The sequence below is a fragment of the Emydura macquarii genome, unplaced genomic scaffold (genome assembly GCF_026122565.2).
Source record: "Emydura macquarii macquarii isolate MOO-44397 ecotype Brisbane River unplaced genomic scaffold, CSIRO-AGI_Emac_v2 contig_1253, whole genome shotgun sequence".
NCBI lineage: Eukaryota > Metazoa > Chordata > Testudines > Chelidae > Emydura > Emydura macquarii.
The window spans coordinates 57,346,697-57,366,596 of record NW_027131390.1 but is presented as its reverse complement, the minus strand read 5'-3'; the positions used below and the strand labels follow the sequence as shown (position 1 = coordinate 57,366,596).

The following is a 19,900-nucleotide window of genomic DNA, read 5'->3' as shown; positions in this document are numbered from 1 at the left end:
AACTGGGTTCAAAAAAGAACAGGATAAATTCATGGAGTATAGATCCATCAATGGTTATTAGTGCAGATCATCAAGGATGCAACCCCATGTTCAGGGTAATCCTAAACGTCTCACTACCACAAGCCGGGAGTGCAAGACAGAAGCGGATCACTCCATCATTGTCCTGTTCTGTGTATCCCCACTGAAGCTCTGGTATCAGCCACTTGCTGAGACAGGACACTGGGCAAGATGGACCATGATCTGACCCAGTATGGTAGTGCTTATGTTCTTATATGGTCCCCATGAGAAAGACTAGGGGCTCATGAGGACTGTTGTCAACATGCAGCCCAAGGACCCAAGTATGGCCATTAAGAGGCTGCATAAGGCATGGGAGGTAGCATCCAACTGTGCTTGAATCAGTGCAAAATGGCACAAGTTCATCTCAGATGTGTCCCTCCTCTCCAAATGTATCAGGAGGGAAATCACTTGGTTGGTGAGTAGGGGATCCTACACTGAGATTTGGGAGACAGAAAAGAACTCCTACTTGTCTAAAGGAGGAGCTCTTCCACTCTCAGCGGGTGCTGGAGAACCACATGGTACCAGAGAAAGGTCCAATCATTGTGACCATGTCACTCTTGGTACCAACATCCATTCAGTATCCACCAGCTGAGGAGACTCCGGGTCCTCTGAAATGAATAAATCCTTGGAGTATCTGAATTCCTGTGGCACCAGGTAGGCTTGAGTTGGCATGGGGCAAAGTTCCACAGTCAATACCAAGGACATAGATTGCTCTAATAGCTCTCATCCAACAGAGGTAGATGATATAATGAAGATGGCTTGGGAGAAATAGAGACAATATGAGAAGTGAGACATCTTCCCCAAACCAAGGACATCTTGGTGGTTGGCTGAGGTACAGAGGGTATTGAGATCATTGTCGGTACTGCCCTCTTAGAAGTAGAGTGCTTAGGCTCAATCACTGCAGTGTCCTGCTTCTGCAAAGTGGAGGAGATTCTCGGTACTGAAGTATATTTGGAGCCGTCAGTCTTAGAGAAGCCTAGAGCCCCAGGTACAGAGCTGATACCAACTTAGTCTGGAGCCTCAGCGGTACCCAGAGTGGGACATGGACGCCTCTAATGCAGTCTTAGCCTTTGTCTTCTCAAAGCAGACTCTTTATTAGGAGAATGAGTCCTCTTTCTAGTGGTCTTCCCTGAGTCCTCTTAGGTCTGGGCGAGTGTGCAGACAATGATGTGGCATTATGCTTACTGAAATATCAATGTCCAGGGGGAGTCTCTGTGGCATACCAGGGCACAATTCAGACTAATGAATAGCTGTTTCACCCCTGCCCTGTAAACTGGGGTGCCATTTACAATGCCTTGCTGATGTAGTCTCCAGCCTGGACTGCTCACAAACAGTCTCCAGCATATAAATCACTCTCAGCTATGTCTATGCATGTGTACTACAGCCAGCCAGCCACACCTTGGCTCTCACTAGCCTTGGTTATACCGCAGAGTGATGCTAAATCACACCCAGTACTGGATTTTCCCCCAGAAACTTATGTTCTATATTGTCCAAACCTCTTTTGTACAGTACAAATATACTGAGTTCATTACTCCTTTAAGAGAATAATATGCACAAAACTTGTTACTCCAAACAGAGTTACCCAGACACTTCAATTTGAACACAGTACATAGACAAAACAATAAAATAAGTGTATTAACCACAGAGAGACATAAAAGTCAGAAATGTCTGCAAGAAAAATAAAGATAAAACACTTACTGGTGCCCACCAAACTATATTAGATTCAAAGCCAAGTTCTCTCACCACATGCTCAGCAGTCTTATGAACCAAACTCTGTAGGGTAAGAACCTCTCCCCCATAGTCCAATGAATGCTTCCTTCATCTTTTCGGGTGCAGTGAATGTGATGGGCAGGAAGAGAGAGATTGGGTGGGGTCGGGGGGTTTCCTTGGGATGTTTGTCCTTCATTTTTTGTAGTTTCAGTGCCCCTCTTGAAAAATGCTTCCAGCTGAGAACCAGAAGCTAAAGAATCTCTGTGGAAAGATATTCCCTGCTACTTTTTTCACCCGTTTGTACTTCCTTTGTCTGCTCTTCCTGCTAAATGACTCTGTTTACTGCTTAAATGCAAAGTAAGCAGAGCACACATTCTATTGTTTAGGACAGACTTGTTTGCCAATTTCTGTTTGGGCAGGTCTGTGGAGTTTGGAATATGTTATCATCATCATCATACAGGGGAATTTTATAACTTCATATAATAATGTTGCCACACATTTTACCAGGACAATACTAACCAGCAAATTATGAGTTTTCAAATGATACCTTACAGGGCATACTTTTTACAAAGATTATTATAATAGTGTGTAGGATGTGAACACAGGGATGTATTCTGTCACAGTCTCCTGGCCTAGATCCACGCTCAGATGGAGAGAACACTCCATCATTAAGAGCTTAAAATTTTATCTCCCTTTTCTACATGGCTCTGCTTTTAAATGCTGAGCAAATGATACACTTTTGAGTGATATGCATCCTCACCAAAGAGCAGATGTGAGGGGAATGCCTGACAATGACTGGAAAAGCTTCCCAGCAATTGAGGCAGCATTTGAAATTTGGAGACCCGAGATGACAGGGATTTTGAGAGGAAAAGGGGGGGAAAAAAAAAGGTTCCTTGTCAACCCACTCTGGGTAAAGATATTATAAAGCAAGCCCCTCTACAAAATGAGCTAAATATAATACATTAAAGAAAAGGAAAAGAAAGTAATTAGGTTATGGAACAAGCTTTGAATAGCAAAGTGGGCACTCTAACGCTCCGTCTCAGGCCAAGGTGGTAGAGAAGGAACAGAGGACAGTCCACTTGTTCAGACTTATATATTCTCAACCCAGGGCACAAGGATGTGCAGGCCAAATGGGCACTACCACCAATGGAGCACTTGTGAGGTTGCAATTTATAAGTTTCATAACAAAAACCTTGTGAGATGTTTTTCAAAGGCAAGTTTCTTTTAATGTAGTACTCTCAGATTCTATAGGAAGTTTTAAGTTTGTACTTGAACACTGAAATTTGAAGAAATACGGTACATTTCTACATATTAAATTCTAAATCAAGGAATGTTACGAAAAACTTTCGTGAATTTATAAATGGAAAATCAGGCCTGACAAATTTCTGCATATTACTTGCACTGGTGTACAAGATGAAACAGTGGACTTGATTTAACTAACTTACGTAAGATACTTTAAGAGGATATCACAAAACAGAGTGACTTACAAAGCTAGAAAGAGCATGAGAGAGGAGATCACAAAATTGGTTTAAGGACAGGAAACAGAAGATGCCAATGAAAAGGAGCCATTCAGGATGGGGAGTGATGAGTGTGGTGATATAACAAATAGTTTTTGGATCACTGACTTCATATACGTATACAAATGATTTTGGGGGGAGAGGGAGAGTATCATTTCAAAACTAGCTAAAACTAGAAAAAAATCAGAGGGCTTAGAGAACAGCGTTATTCATTAGTATATTAGGCACTTTATAGAACAAGTAAAACTCTGATTCCTGCCACAGATGTCTAAAATCTAGATGATAAATCATTCAATGATTTTGAATGATTTTATAAATAAGGAAAATAATAAACTATGCATTCATAAACTATGAAGTGAGGGTAGCAAACAAACAGAAGGAGATGGGAAAGGGTGAGCTAAGATAAGAGTTAAAATAACATCATTACACAATTACTGATTTTAGGCACGTGCACACCTTCATGGTCACATTATTTTATTTTTAGCTCACTTCTTGTAGACAACAATGCAGAAGCTAGTTTTCAGGGAGGACAGGGAGAAGGTGGTGGGCTGGTGAACAGGAGTTTGTAAGCTCTCCACACATGTGTGAAGTGCATATACAGCAGAACCTGATTATAGTGAACTTGGATGCAAGGAAGCTCTGTTTCTAGTGAAACTGAATAAAATTTCCAAACTACTTCAATGTGCGAGTTACAATTGTATTACAGGAAACCATTTTCCATAGTGAAATTATTCTGTGTTAAAATTCAGTTCATTGTAACACGTTTTCTTCTATTCTATATCTGAAGAAACGAAACATTTCAAATGGAAAGAATTATAATACACTTGGCCAAACTCAGCTCCGGTATAATTCAACTGAAGGTTACTGAGGCGTATCAAGGAAAATTCCATTCCATAAGATTCAGACACAAAGGAATTGTAGAAACGACAAATAAAAGAAAAGAACAGAACAAAACAGAACAGGACGAACCCTTGGTGGGAGTATGTATTGCGTTCTTATGGAGTATAAACTGATAGAAGCTATTTTGATCCTGCTCTACACTGGGAAAGACAAGTATCTGCACTGTGTGTAATGCTTGTCAGCAATTTATAGGAAGTACACTGCTGAAGCTGACAAGGCATATCAAAAAACCAAAAGAAAAAGATTCTGATGCTTTGTGAGTATGTATGTGAGTAAGAAAGATTAGTCACCCATAGCCTATCTATTTTAGCATAAAAAGCTGGTACAAAGGAGAAGATATGTAGGGATATGAGAGATATTTAAAAAAGAAGGGCTTGATGTCAACAAGCTGCATTAAATATTACTCAAGTAAGAGGTCATGGAAAGGATGAATATAGAGAACAAGAAATAATGGCACAATTTCTCTAAGTGTCGTATTATTATGAAAAACTGCCAAAATCAAGAATACTGTGCAAGTCAGTCATCTAAAACAACTCAAAAGTAAGTTGGACTAATATTTAGAAGCATAGGAAAATAGGTGGTACCCCAACCAAGTTTTTTGGTCATTATAAAGAGTTGCAGGTTGATTTGCATTTAATGCAAGTCTTGACACCTACAGTTTTTACTATCACTTAATGTTCTACAAAGCAAAACATTACAAGACCTAGAACTAAAGCAAATGCAGTAGATATACAATTGTTGTATTATTTTGGTATGCAAAAACAACATTAAGTTTCTAACTAAATTATGATTCTCAAGTTACCAGAGGGGATGAGTAAACCTATTCTCTTTGCACATTTATAAACTCTAGGAATGTTCCTCAAGCACAAGATCCTCACCTGGAACCCATCCTGCAAAGGGACTGATATGAGGAGGCAGGCATGTAGACAATAGCAGAGTTGTAGCACAGCATGAGAAAGCTCAGCACCTCAAACCTGAAGAGAGACAAGAATATGACACAAAAGGGACAACATGGATTGAGATTTTTAATAGTCCATCAGAAGGATTTAAAAAACCTTGTTAATGGTTCACTCGCAGGACAAGATGTCATCAGAAATATAGTACATCAGCCATCGGTATCTCTTCCATTTTAATTCACTGACTACAAATAGTTTATCAAAAGACTCAGTATCAAATACTTTAAAAGGCATAATATGTAACAGATTACTGCAATGCAGTAGCATTAGGGTACGGAGGAATAATGCCACAAGCTATTTTAGAACATATGACTGAAGACCTACATAGTACAGGAAAAGTTTGCATTTCCCAAAAACTTATTTTGTCCTAGTGCACATGTCTGTCAATCAGCCTTCCAGACTGCTTGGAGACACCACTGACAGAAATGGATGCGAATGAGAAATTATTTATATCTAATGAATTAGTAACAGATTTACAAGTTCCAATTTGTGAGAGAAAAGCCAGACAGCTACAGTGCACAATGTACACAGACCGATTGCCTATTGACCTAACATTCCACTTTCCCTATTGTTTTATGCTTAGGAAACAGAGCATGATAGTTCACCATGTACTCCCTCTAGATTTGCTAATGAAGTATTTACAGTTTGTCTATTCACCTGTTCTGTGCAGTGAAGGTTTCTCTCTGAGGATGAAGATCACTATAAACCACCCTGATGAGGTCATGTTGACATAGGGCTCCCTCGGTCAAAGCCATGGATCCAATAGTAGAAGGCTTGGGAGGGGAAGGCATGGGGAAAATAAAAATAGAAAACATTACCATAAAAAGGATCCCAAACCCATGACATTTTTTCCAGAAAAATTCTACTTCTCTCTTGTAAAACTGTTAAAGATTATTCCTAAAATATTTTAAAAGGGACACAATCAACTTAAAACAATCAAACTTTTGTCTGAAATGATTCTATGTGAGTGTTGTTGTTTTAATAAAAATTAAGTACACTGAAAGATTAGAGAAATATTTTTTCATTTTTTTACCTTGTATATTTTGTCTAGTCAGTTTCCCTGTTTCCCCTATGGTTTCATGCAATAATAAGAAAGAAAAAAGCATTTAAAAAATAGGATTGCAAAACCAAGAAACACTGATGGGAAGAATCAGGAAGAATACCTGAGACAATGTTTAACTCACTTTTTAAAAATTAAAAGTTGACTGTCCCCCTCAAAGTGATAAAAGAAGCAAAATAATTCAGTTTCAACTACATGCAACTTGCTTGCATAGATCAAGAGCCACATTTTCAACTCAATGCATAGAGCATTACAAAACACCCACTAATACTAAATAAACTGTGGGCCTCCATTTTGTTTGGAGAACTTAATGTGAGGTATATCTGGTGATACATGAAAATGAGGGAATTAGTGGGAGCATGTGCTTTGTAACTTGCCCTACATCAATGGATGTCCAACTGTTGTCTGAAGCATGTGCTGGTGGCCTTTAACAAGCTGGCTGTTCCTATGGAATATGCGCAGCCAACCTCTATACATGGGGTCTGCGCGAAGATCCGCTTTGTCAATGCGGTCTCTATCAGTCAATGGCAAATGTTGTTGACAAGTGTCAACTAACCAGACTTCATAGTGGCCTTAGGGCCCTTCATTCTGCTGACGAAGCCGCTGTCGGGTGGCTCAGCAAGCACTGCAAACATTAGAAGATGAAGGGTCATATGGTCCTGGCTCTCTTTTGTTTCCAGCTGTTAAATTGTATTAACACACTTTCAATTATCATTTTTCCATGTTAGAAATTGCTGTCATTGCCTTAGGGATATTATATGATTGCATATGGGACAAAAGGTTATTTCCCAAGATGGCAAACAGAAATGGCAAGTAGTTCATAAGAAATTCCTCCGATAAAACATGTTAAGAAAAAGTTTGAGAACTTCTGCCTTATGAAGTTCCACATGCAGCTATGCATCTCAATACTGACTTGCAACATCTTTCATTTAAATGCTGGGTGTCTCATTTGAAGACCAAAACCTACTTCTGTTTTAGAGTGGTTTTGTGATGTGACTAAACATCTTCTAGGGACTAGACTGAGACCACAAATTCACCTTTGCATTAGCCTATGCAGGATTTAAACCCAGTGTTCAGAGGAAGAAGTCCAGTGCACTAATACATTGCAACTTTCACCTCACATAAGTAATTTATAAAACAGAGGCAATATCACTGAAACTTTTGATTGTTATTCAGAAATATTTTAGACTGCAAAGAGCTATGAATTAGAAGAGAACTGTGTTCATTTTTACACATAAGGGCGAGACTGGAAAGAAATAATTAACTGTATTATGTCCTTAACACAGCTATTTACTAAGAAACATTTGATTCTACCTCCAAACCTAAACAACAGCCACTGTTGCCAAAAATCTTAGGGTGGAATCCTGTTCACATTCAGGTCATCAGGAGTTTTGTCACTGACTTCATTGGGACCAGGATTTCACCAGTAATAAATATCTTAGTAAGACACATTTCACATAAGAGAAGAGCTGAAATAAATGAAAATCCAATTGAAACTAATTCTAGGGAAAACAGTTACTGTTAAATAAGGGCTAATACATGCACATTGTGTGCTGCAGGATATTACAAATCAGCTCATGAGCCACAGTACGGGATCCAAGTTCTTCAATTTCCACTTTCTCCCATATTCCCAAAGTCCCACCACATTACAGCATTTATGGAACACGTTTAGTGCTCCCTGCTCATCAACTACAGTACAGTAAATTCAACTGGTAATCTCCATCTTGCTGGAGACAAAGGTATGGTAGCCCTAAAACACAGGAACAAGATGGAGTTGGGCAAAAGAAGATTTTAAAACAGATAAAGAGCACATACAGCAGAACAACATAGTTTAGTTACTGCATCACTTTGTTCCGGTATCTGATAAAGCAGAACCATGCTTTAAGTATGCGAACAGCATCCAAGCAGTAGACATGTGAAAGGATGGGAATCTGTAAGTCATTGACAAAACTGAAAACAAACAGAACAAAACGGAACATATCATATGGAAGAGTTTCGTTATTCACTTTCAGCACTTACCTTCCCCATCTTCTGTCACTTCACTGGATTAAATTACACTGTTGCAAGAATTTACCCTTGAAAATTCAGTGAAGGAAGATGCATGCAGAATGTTTATTTATATCATTGAATGGATCCAATTTTAATTCTTATTGGATCCAATTCGAACTTACCACCACAGTTGCATTCTTACCTCATGGTATATTGAGGGCTTTGATAATGAAGGGATGGTGAAAGATAAAACTTTATTGTTCCCATCTTTGTCAGCAATTTCCTACAGCAGAGAAAGAGAACATGAGGGAACTGGTTTTTGGACTCCTGTGATCATTATACCACATAGATGTTAAAAACATAAATTGTAAAATAAGGCCCTGATCCTGCAAAATGATTCATCTGCACAGGCCCTTTATGCCTGTGCAGAGCGCCCTTAAAGTCAATGGGACTACCTCCACTATAGTAGATTGCTTTGCAAAATCAGGGCCTAAGAAAATTCACAAAAGAGTATTTGTTCTTTTTGTGACCATGACTTTTCTGAGACCTGTAAGAAAGGATTAAAAGATTTTTCTACCCCTATCTCTAATTTAGAAAACATAGAACTACATAATGAAACAAGACTGATGCTGAAGGGCCAAAGGAGTATACATATTACAGCTGATGCGTTATTAGCTAGCAATTGGTAATCTTTCTTGATAAACCTATCAAAGGGAAAAGGTGAAAATGAGGGGACTGATTTCTGCAAGTATTCTGGCAAAGCCAGTAAAAGATATACAGAATATTTTGAATACAGCTTTCACGTCAATTAAAGTTGCATTTGCCTATGGTATATTTGTATTTCAGCATAACAATTTATTATAAGTAATCCCATAAAAATATACTAAGGAGTCAGCAAACCTTATCTTTTCATGTTCTACTATAAAATTTCTAACACCACTGAGTACTAATCACTCGTTTCAGTGACAATCAATTGAAGGCAGTGTAGCACGTCCATTTCGTTTTTGGAAACAGTGGGGAAACTAGAGCTGGCTGCATTTATAAAGCTGCTGTCTGTCTGGATTTAATTAGTTTCTCAAGCACCTTTTCACTCTAAAAAACAAAACAGAAAAAAAGATAAGAAAGGATTTTTATTTAATTTAAATTTGAGAATTTTTCATGGGGAAAGATATAAGCAATACTACTCTCTAGCTTCACACTTTTTGACATCTGCAGCTGGGTGGCAAGCTATTGATGACTGCAGCTAGAGAAAAGTGTTGTTGAGTCACTCCCCATTTTACAATCTCTTCCTTCCATTTCAGTCTGGCAAGGATGTAGCAGCATTAACTGCTGTGCTTACACACTGTGAGTCATCTGACATGAATTCCAGAAGGACCAGCTAAAGTGCCTTCATGAAAACTGAAGCCAATGACAGATTTACAATCTACTTCAGCCCAGCAAATAAAATCAAAGGTTACTAGCCAGATTCTGATAGTTACACCAGCATAAATCCAGAGTAGGTTGGCTTTACTGGAGTTAGTGTGGATTTACAAATGTGTCACTGAGATCAGAATTTGGCTCCCCGTCTCACTTACCATGTGTATGAACATAAAGCACTCTCTACTAGAGTTCACACTACTGAAAGAAAACTTGTTATAATGGAACAGAGAAGGAAAATATTTTAGGACAATTTGTGTTTTAAAGTCCGTAAAATTGAAATTCTCATCACAAGAAAGGGTGTATCTTAACAATATTGATAATTTACTACCCATTGTATACTGGCATAAAACATTAAGAATATAAATTTGCATGAAATACATAATTTAATGTCTCTGATAGAAGACTTATCGACACTCTGAAATCATCCCTAGGTTTCTGACAGTCAAATTTAGGAGTCTACAGTGAATATCATTTATTAATTAATTATTATTATTATTATTATTATTATTATTATTGTGTTTGGTTTTATAGGCCCAAGCAAAAGATATTTCCCACCCACTTGTGGCTGAATGCTACTTTGGTCTCAAGACTTCACCTTAAAGATCATTCTAAATACCACTAGGAGAAGCCCAATACAGAAAGACTGGTTAAGCATACTGTACAGACAAGGCTATCAGTCAATTTCAATTAATTAAATATTTATACAGACTTACTACATTCTTCTAGCAAGCACAGTATAAAGGGCAACAAAAATATGAATTAAAAACTGAAATTAATGCTAACCATAATGTTTTATTCCTATGCTGAGGCAGTAGATCCGATTTACAAGCTACCAAAGATGATTCCACAAACATGCTTCTGCACACTCATTAAGTTATGATTTCCTCTAGGTTAAACACACTTAAATGTAACTGCATTAATTAGCATTTTTAATATTTTCCTCCTCTGATATTCCTGTGCCTTACTTTATTTCTACTGCTTACTGATCACCTCATATAGTTCTTCACACACATCCTTCCTTATCTCACTTACCAAATTGTAAATCCCAAGAAGCAGCGCTTCAATGCAACCGTTACTCTGTCTGTCTCTGCTGGCAGTAAGACGCAGATAAACCCAGATCAATTCAGGCAAGAACTGCAATGTGAACCTCTTGAGTCTAACTTCAGAACTACGATAGAGTTCAAAGAGCTGGTGACAGACAGGCTCCAGGAGCTACAAAAAGAGACAAAACAGCTCAAATAGCACTAATCTTGTGATTTAAAAAAAATGCACAAATACTGGTGTCCACAACATAAAACCACCACAACTGGTTGGCAATCGTTGGCAAACTCAGAAATGCCAAGGATCGAATGCGCATAGAGACTAAGGCTGTGTTTAAAGTGACGGCAGCAAATTCGCCACCGCCAGATCGATCTTTCTGGATCAATTGAGCGGTCAGTTTAGACCTGCTCAATCAATCAGGAAGTCGACTGAGTAAATCCACCCCCTCAAGAAGCATAGCGCTGCGTCGACAGGAACGCTGTTCCCATCGGCGCAGCACAGTGTGAACAGCGTACAGAAGGGAAGCAGAGCAGTCGACATGAGTTACGCAAACTACTCTGTGTAGTTTGCGTAACTCCCGTTGACTGCGCCGAATCATGAGGTAAATGTAAACCAGCCCTAAGTCACCCACTCCCTGCTAAACATGGTCTTCAAAAATGAGACTGAGGAACATTGGTGAGGAGTGTGATGAAGTTTGCACTATCTCGGCTCTTACTGTACCTGATTATCTGTGGCAGTTTCATTTTCCAGGTCTGTCAACATGACACCTTTTTATAAATACCAGATTCACTTACCAGCCATATGATTTGAGCTGGGTGGACCATAAAATATGTTCATGTTGCAACCCCAACGCTTTACAAAAAATCTCAGGTGTGGAGAAAGAAATACTTACTAGTGAAATAAGTCTAAGTATACCAGTATACGGGTAGAGAGTCAATTAACCCTTTACCTAGGCTTTTTTGTGCAAACAAGAAAACGCAAGGGGGCAGGGACATTTTTGTTTAATGGTAGGCAAACTAATTTTTTTTTAAAACAGATATTCTTGATTTAATTTGGTTCCCCTCAAACCGGAGGGCTTACACTGGCATGCACAGGCTAGAGTTAGATTCAATGCAAGTAGGCAAGATCCCCCAAGATCCTTATCAATTCAACTCAGTATGGACCCACAAAAACCCCGCATTCCAATAGCCAATTGTGGCAAAATGGCAGTTCCGTGATGTGCACAAAATTGTGAATAATTCCTTTTCACTTGTAACCTAAATTAAGATTTGAACCCTGGTCTCCACTTTAAGAGACTTTCCATCTGCTGAAAGAACGTATCATCTTAACTTTCTTTCCTGATGAACAGCTCAGGTCTTAGGGTCAGTATCTACAGCCACTCAAAAATTCTGAAAGTGATGGAAACGTTCTACCCAGTGAATAATATATATGTGCCTCAGTTTTCTAAAAGATGAAGGAAACTGAGGCACAACACATTACATAACCAGCTCAAAGGTCACACATCAAGTTACTGGCAGAACCAAAGAACATAGTCCAGACTCCCCTTTTCTAAGCAGAAAACACTCCTTCCCATTATCACTTACTTGTATTTCTTCACGACAGGGAGATACACAAGAGTTTTTACCTCAAATCATATTATCACTTTTTATATACTATGAAAAACCCATGTTTTACTGATGTCAGAAAACTTTTGTTTGATTTCTCTCTCTTTACAAGTGCTTACTTCGAAAATGCAACACATTTGAATGGCAGTAAACATCTATATTGCTATGTAAATATATACTCACATACACTGCACAGATTTAAATGCCTTTACTCAACTAAAAGTATCAGTGACACTAAAAAAATTAATTTAATACTACCTAAGCCATTATTTTGGTCTTCAGAGTAGCTGCTACCTTTTTGCATTAAAAAAACTGAATTCAAGCATTAGTTTCATTTCTAGTATACCATACAGTATGGATGGTAAATGTACCATTTCTTAAACAGTTAGTTGATTACATAAACTGTGACATCATACGCATGTAGAACAAATTTTGCCATCAGCCAAAACTCTTATTATATAAGGATCTGATACAAGCATCTTGTGTAACAAGGTTTCTGGCTGACAGCTTAGTCACTCTGAATAAAAAAACTGTTTTTATAACTAAAACAAGAAACTAAACAAGGGGGGGGAATAGTGAACTGCAGAAAAAGGTTAGCAGAAATTTTTTTTGTATTTTGTACATCTATTGTTAAATCCCTTTATTTTAAGAAATAAAAGCAAGAAAGCGAAGAACCTCAAGACTCTCCTATTTAACCTGGGGTTTTCACAAGACAGTCAAGCCATCATCAGATCCCCTTGATGGAAAAACAGCCTTGTTCTATATGGTTGAATATCTGGTTATTCTATTTAGCATATTTATTATAATACTTAGCACATATAGCATTACATGTTCAAAGTGCTGCACAAAGATTAAATAATGAATCCTGTTTTAATTAATATTTACTTTATGCCAATTCCTATCCATAGATAACACTAATCATCACCACAATCTATTACAGTAAATACAAAAATCTGCAAGGCAAGATTAGCCTATCATATTTTCAGATGCTCCAAAAATAAAACAGTAATAAATAAAGATAAATATTGCAGAGATCACCTTTATTGGTTCTCTTATTAAAATTAAGAGCAAGAGGATTCTTAAAAAATTAGATCCCTTACAGACAAAAGTGTATGGGCACATATGCAGGGAATAAACAGGTGCAAAGAGATGTATGCAAATACCAAAAGAAACTAGATATAAACACTGCTATAAACTGCATTTCCATTATGTTATAGGTTGTTTTCTATTTGAAACTTGAGTGATCCTGAACCAAGTCCCATTCAAATTAATGGAAAAAATCCCACTCATTGTAACAGAAGTCATATTGGGCCCCGCCCGAGAAATGATTGGTTGAAATGAATTTTCATTATCAACTTCTCAGTTTTGTTTCACGTTGAAGTTTTTACATGCGTGGTCTCATTCCAGAGGCTAGATACTTTGGAAAGATTCAGCAAAATCCATTCAATTGAATTCTACATGTATAAATAAATAAATGGAATAAAAAAATCCCTCAACTCTAAGATGTTGCAATCAGAAATTTTGTGCACACAAAGTTTAACAATGACTGAACAATTTAGTTCAAACTGGGCTTGGTTTTGCAAATCTTTTGTAAGTACTTATTATAGCACCATTAGTGTGCTTCATAGACCAATGTGAAGACACAGTCACTGCCATGAAGTCCTTGCAACTTAGATGATTGTAAAGTTATGACCATGGGAAAAATCAACTAGCAGCAGGATTTTCAGTTAGTTTTCTTTGAATAATCTACTACAGCTTGCAATATAGAGGGAAAATCTGTGCAGTAGAACAAACATCTCTTCTTTTACCTTAGCTAGTCTACTATCCACAGAGTCTGCAAAGGAATGATTAGAATCTCAGAGTAAAAAAGTTCAAAACAAATTGGTATGATAAGGGAAGTGGAACATTTGGCAGAAGTATTTATCCTATATTTGACTGGATCCCAAGGAGACCTCAGTCCTAGGTTGATGGGTTCCAAAGGGAACAAGCCAAAGAGTTCCAAATTATGGAATTTATAAGTTCTATTTATAAGTTATTTTTATCTTTTTAAAAATTAAACATTCCATGTTTTCTTTGCCACCCAAATTTTAAAAAAGGTTGTGAAATCAAGCACTCAGTCAATAAATGTAGAGTTAAAGCTATACTGAACTAATAACCATCCCCTTTTTCTCACGACTTAACAAAAAACCTTTTATAGCAACATAAATGTCAGCTAACACAATACATACCATAATACAAAATGGAATTTCTCATACAAACTTATTTACAGTAAATTACATAAAAGTACAGTTTTTATATTTTGGTTTGATTTTTTTACGTCTCAGTGAGGTGTACAACACAAGCCAAGTTTTAAGGAAGCTGATTCATTTTGTAGCTCTCACTGAGTCTTAACAGTCAGACCAGGCCTTAAAGCTGCAAATGCATGACTGCATATAGCATACAAAGTAAGGTTACATAAGAAATTCCAGCACTGTATCATAATAGAATGAGTGACCTTATTTTAAGGCATAAGCATGAGGAGGAAGAGAGAAGCGAAATCAGTTAATGTCTGTAAAGCACTTTGGACATGGGATACATATTTTTTTTTAAATTAACCTTAACATTGGATGTCCAGATCTGATTATCTGATTATTCAACTTCAACATTTTGTTAATGTTACTTTTTGCATACAGTAGATGTGGATTTCTGTTAATTTACTTGCTCTTGCCCCATACCCATAAAGCGAACAAAAAAAAATTGTGAACTGTCAATGAACAAATTTTACAGGTAAGGAAAATATCAAGTGCACCATTTACACATTATTCAATTAAATAAGCCACTTATGTTCACTCTCTGCTCTTTTTATTTAAATATTCTTTCTGCCCCCTCAATCTTTTCACCATATTAAAACACATGAGGGAATACTTTTGCAAAATTAAACTAACTTTATTTTACATTAATTTCTCAGTATAACTGTTGTCCCTGGAGAGCAAGCATTTTGAGCACGATTAACAGTTACAGATAAAACAAACACATCTTAAGGGTAACATTAATGTATCTGTTAACCCACAGTTAGCCAACAATCTTCAAGAGATTTGTTTTTAAAGCATATTATGATGAGAGTGTATCTGAATGCTGCAAATCTACTTTATTATTTAATAGATTGTTTCAGAGCATTTTAAACAATGGTGCAGCCATGATGATAGCTCAAACTGTGCTAAAAATTCATCTACACCCCTTTATTAGGAAACCCATTCCCTAGTACATTATACCCAGATTATTATTCAAGTAGAAGAAGAATAGAAGTCTACAAGCAAAAAAGTAATTATCCTCCTACTAACATACAGAATCCTGTAGTCTTGTGAAGATCCCATCTCCTAGAACTAGATACTAGTGCAGAACTAAACATTTCAAAAAACCCTATTACGTTGTTATATTTCCCCTATGTAGAATAAGTTTGGAAGAAATATGCTAAGGAAAGTCTTGCCGCCTTGAAAGTTAAGACTTTAGATGAGTTTTTTGGAGCAGATTCTGATCTCAGATGCATGCAATGCACTAGCATGTATTCCTAGACCCCTGGGGAGAAGCCACAGCAGTGGATTTAATTTTTAAAAATGTATTCACTTATACCTGAGTCAATGTTCAGTAATACAACATTAGAGTCAGGCCCTTAAAATAGATTCATCTTCTGAAGTTTTGGATCTTGGTAACTTTGTAACCTACTGAAGTGTAATCAGCTGCTTTTTTCCTGAAGTGAAAGGGAAAACCTTTGAAACATTCAGAGATACACATAGCAAGAGAGAGGGGGACAGCAAAGGCAATAGTCCTGTTATAATTTACAACAGTTTCAAGATGAATTCCAAGCCTCCCAGTCTGAGAGGGGAAAAAAGAGAGATCAGTATGCAAGCTTTTAGTCCTACTGGAAAAGTGAAGAAGCATTTTAAAATCAAGCTGCTTGTTAGGAAAGGATTACCTGAACTTCTTCAAACTCAATCCAGTAAACAGCACAGGCACTCTTGGAGGCTGTATCTGAGAAGATAAGAAGCTACTTTCCTGTGTATTCCTCACATTTTCATTTAAAAGCACACAAGAGACTAGAGATGATATCTCCTGACTGTTTTGATGCATGCTATATAGAAGTGTCAACATAAAGTGGCAAATTTGTTAACGTGTTCAGAGTTTAGATTCATCCATAAGACTTTCCACTAGTTCTCTCTCATCCTCTCCCCAGTTTTCTATGGAATAGAAAGCTTAATTCTATGTTAATTGTCTAAGTCAGAAGCCATATTCATAGCTATGTTTTCACTGTGCATATTTAAATTTAGTGGTCCTGATTCTGCTCTCAATTACATACCAGCATAAATCAAGAGTAACTCCATGGAAGGCAATGGAATTGCACAAATTTAACGGAGTAAGTGAAAAGAAAAATCAGGCTTGATCATAATTTCATACTGGATTAGAGTATTTATTCTCTCCTTCGCTGCATTAATAAATCATGAGTGAATAGACTGATTTGTCCTGAAGAATTTTATTATAAAGAGTACTTTGTCTCAACTATGGCTAACAACTAGCTTCCAAAAAGCAGCTCAGACTGAGTTGCAATTTAAAACTTACTATGAATCACAGTGACCAGCCAAACCAAGCAGCAGTGTTCAATATACTTTTGAGAACAACTGGTTTGCCTCCTGACAGAATGAGATATTCAGCAATTGTCGAAAACAAAGGAGTAAAAAAGAAAAAGGGACAAAAGGTAATTGTCAGAGAGAAAAAGTAGAAAGAAGAGCCTCGCCTGTACCAATCTCAGGTTAAAACAGCAACAGTCTGTTCTTAATTACTATAGTTTATTTGGGGGGTTGGGAGGAGCCTTCTTTGGGAGTCTCCTACCTCATTATTTGGGTCCTGAATAACCTTATAAAGAGCTGGCACCAGGGATTTTTTCCGGTGCAACGTTGATGCATAAGTGGAGATTTGATTTTCAGGTAATGCCTAAAGAAAGAGATATAGACAGCAGTTACTATAAGTAGCAGCTCAGGTGTTAGCTTTCATATATTGATAGACACCTGTGAACATGTTAAATGCAGTTTTGATAACATTAAACACAGTAACCACAATCCCTGAGCTTCAGTCAAGACTGAAAATCACAACTTACTATACTAGTAAAGGTGGAATTTAGTCCTTTCAACACTGATTCAAGCAAGCTACCTAAAAGCCTTACAGTGCTGGGACCCCATTCTTCATGGTGTTGAATGATATGCAGAATATTCTTGAACTTGAGTGGTAGTTGAGGACATTCAGCAACTTGCAGAACAAGGTCGCTAAACATCTCCGGATCTATCAATATTAAAATTATTTGCCACAAAACCAGTCTAGTTTCAAGACCCTCTCCTCTTCTCTTTTCCTCTTCAGCCAGGAACTTTTCCAAATTTTTATATAAATTTAAATTCCTTTTTTAAAAACCTATGATAATAAAGCCTCGGATTATTAAAAGTGAAATAATTTTAAAAATCCAATTTACTTGTCTCTATGTGCTGTTTTATTTTATATTTCTCTCAGCTCAATAAAAGTTTAGGTCTGGTTTACAGTCAAGATACTTTCATGTTCTTAGTAATGTGAAACATGGAGTCCATCCATTCTACAAAGGAAGGTATATTTGTTTAAAAACAACTATTCTCACCGGAGTTTTTTAAACTGTGGAAATACTTCTATTAGTCTTAGATTTTATAAAAAAAATTGGTTAAATTTTTAAATTTTGTGAACAAAATTAAAAAATTGACAGTTTCCCTTTAAATTCAATCAGCTTGATTTACAGAGTGTGATGTGCTCTGAAGTGAGATCTACATAATATGCTATATGGTCTACACATTACAATATTTGTATTTCAAATTGTGCTTTTTATATCAAACACCTTTATACAGACATCTACACATTGTGCAGAAGATACAAAAGATTAAAAATCAAAATAAGCTTTTACACTTTACATTTTTAATCATTAATATTTTAATGTTATCTGCCATTAAACAATGTTGTTATTGCCATGCACCTTACTCAGCTCACCTTGAATTCTGATAGCCATTCTTCCACCACACCACGTTCTGATCCCAGCATTTTCTTACAGCTTCTCCTTTCTTACCTTTAAGAACAAGAAAGAGAAGCTCAAAGGTAGAGTACACTCCTGTCAACAAACCATAGCTCTGTAAAACCCTGACCTAAAGCAGGGGAGGGGGGGGGGAAGGAGGAGGAGAAGGAGACCATTCCAATATCTGATAGTTTAATTTTTTTTTTTTAATCAAACATTACCAGACGTGGTATCTCTGAATTAGTCCCATTTTCTAATGATTTTTTAAAATGTTCTCTTGATGGTCCTAGACATAAAGCTACAGTACTTCAGCGGGTCAGAGAGAACTCAGTGCTTCAGGCCAAACTGTACATTATCTAAGATAAACACACCATCCATCCCTGTGCTCTTACCAAATATAGTACAAAGAAAAGACAACTGGAACAACTGAAGAGCATCATGGAGCAAAGCCACGTGACAGGTTATAATGACAGCTCTGGATACGGCATAAGGCAAAGCACAGTTCCATTTAAAAAGTCATAAAAATGTCTTGGAAGTCAGGGTAGCAGAACATTTTATTTCTTAAAGCTGTTCTGGAGGAATTGTGAAGTTTCTCTGTCAAGCTGCAAGACTGAAGATTTTTTTTAACAGTACGCTGCATTTTAACCATACAAAGCACTATTAGTTTTTTTTTAAACCACACAATTACTATTGCTACTTTCCCACCATATAACAGTCTTATTCTGGCATCTTGAGTTCAGACAAAAACAGATCTCAAGCCAATAACATGGAGTTTTATGGTGTCTGCTACTAGCATATTATTTTGAAATAATAAACACCCTAATCTGATTAGCAGTCTCCATTTAAGCACAATATTTAAATTGCAACTTTCTGTTTTCATAAATTAAGATAGGGTTTAAGTCACACAGTGTGGATTTCTGAAGTATTTAAACATCTGAATATTCACATTAAATGAATTCCTTTTTTTATTTTAAAAAAGGGCCCGGAACTGAGCCAGTTTGTTACAGGGACTTTAAACTATCCCAAATAAAACATTTAACACAATAGAGGGTGCATTAAATAAAGACATTTCATAAACACCAAGATCAATCCTTCATTAGTAGAGAGCGGGACAAGATGACCTAGTAGATTCTTTCCCTCTTTAATTTCTATCTTTACTTTCTTTTTATTATAGTGGCAGCACACAAATTTAATCAGAACAATGCTAAGCATATTCACTAAGCTACTATTAGATTTAGAAATTGTTGTGATTTGTCAGCTGCAACACACTGACCCACAATCTTGCACTCAGGTCCAAAACTACCATTACTAATTTGCTTTTTCACAGGAAAACAAGTGTTGTTAAACAGAAGAAAAACAGAAGATACAGAAGGGACTTGAAAATGTATATAATAGATAATAATGGATATGAAAATAGAGCTTCACAGAAAGAATGGTTATTTACCTCATAACTGTTGTTCTTCAAGATGTGTTGCTCATATCCATTCTGAATGTAGGTGTATGTGCGCACCACATGCACCGGTGCCGGATGTTTTTTCCCTAGCAGTACTCGTATGGCTGGCTCTAGCGCCCTCTGCAGAGGCGTGTGTATG

The 19,900-nt window shown here is 37.0% G+C and overlaps 1 protein-coding gene across 4 annotated transcripts in view; it reads right to left on the bottom strand.

The window, feature by feature from the left end:
• HYCC2 (hyccin PI4KA lipid kinase complex subunit 2) overlaps positions 1-19,900 on the bottom strand; it is a 96,533-nt gene that overhangs the window by 36,997 nt on the left and 39,636 nt on the right. For 3 of the 4 annotated variants that reach the window (XM_067548927.1, XM_067548929.1, XM_067548926.1), the window contains exons 4-9: positions 18,287-18,362; positions 17,117-17,218; positions 10,641-10,820; positions 8,392-8,472; positions 5,798-5,913; positions 5,063-5,158 (exon numbers count right to left, since the gene is read on the bottom strand). In XM_067548927.1, the coding sequence (XP_067405028.1) occupies positions 5,063-5,158; positions 5,798-5,913; positions 8,392-8,472; positions 10,641-10,820; positions 17,117-17,218; positions 18,287-18,337 (626 nt within the window). In that variant the 5' untranslated portion in view covers positions 18,338-18,362. Of the gene's footprint in view, positions 1-5,062; positions 5,159-5,797; positions 5,914-8,391; positions 8,473-10,640; positions 10,821-17,116; positions 17,219-18,286; positions 18,363-18,529; positions 18,555-19,900 lie in introns of those variants that run through there. The other variant, XM_067548928.1, reaches the window with a different exon arrangement.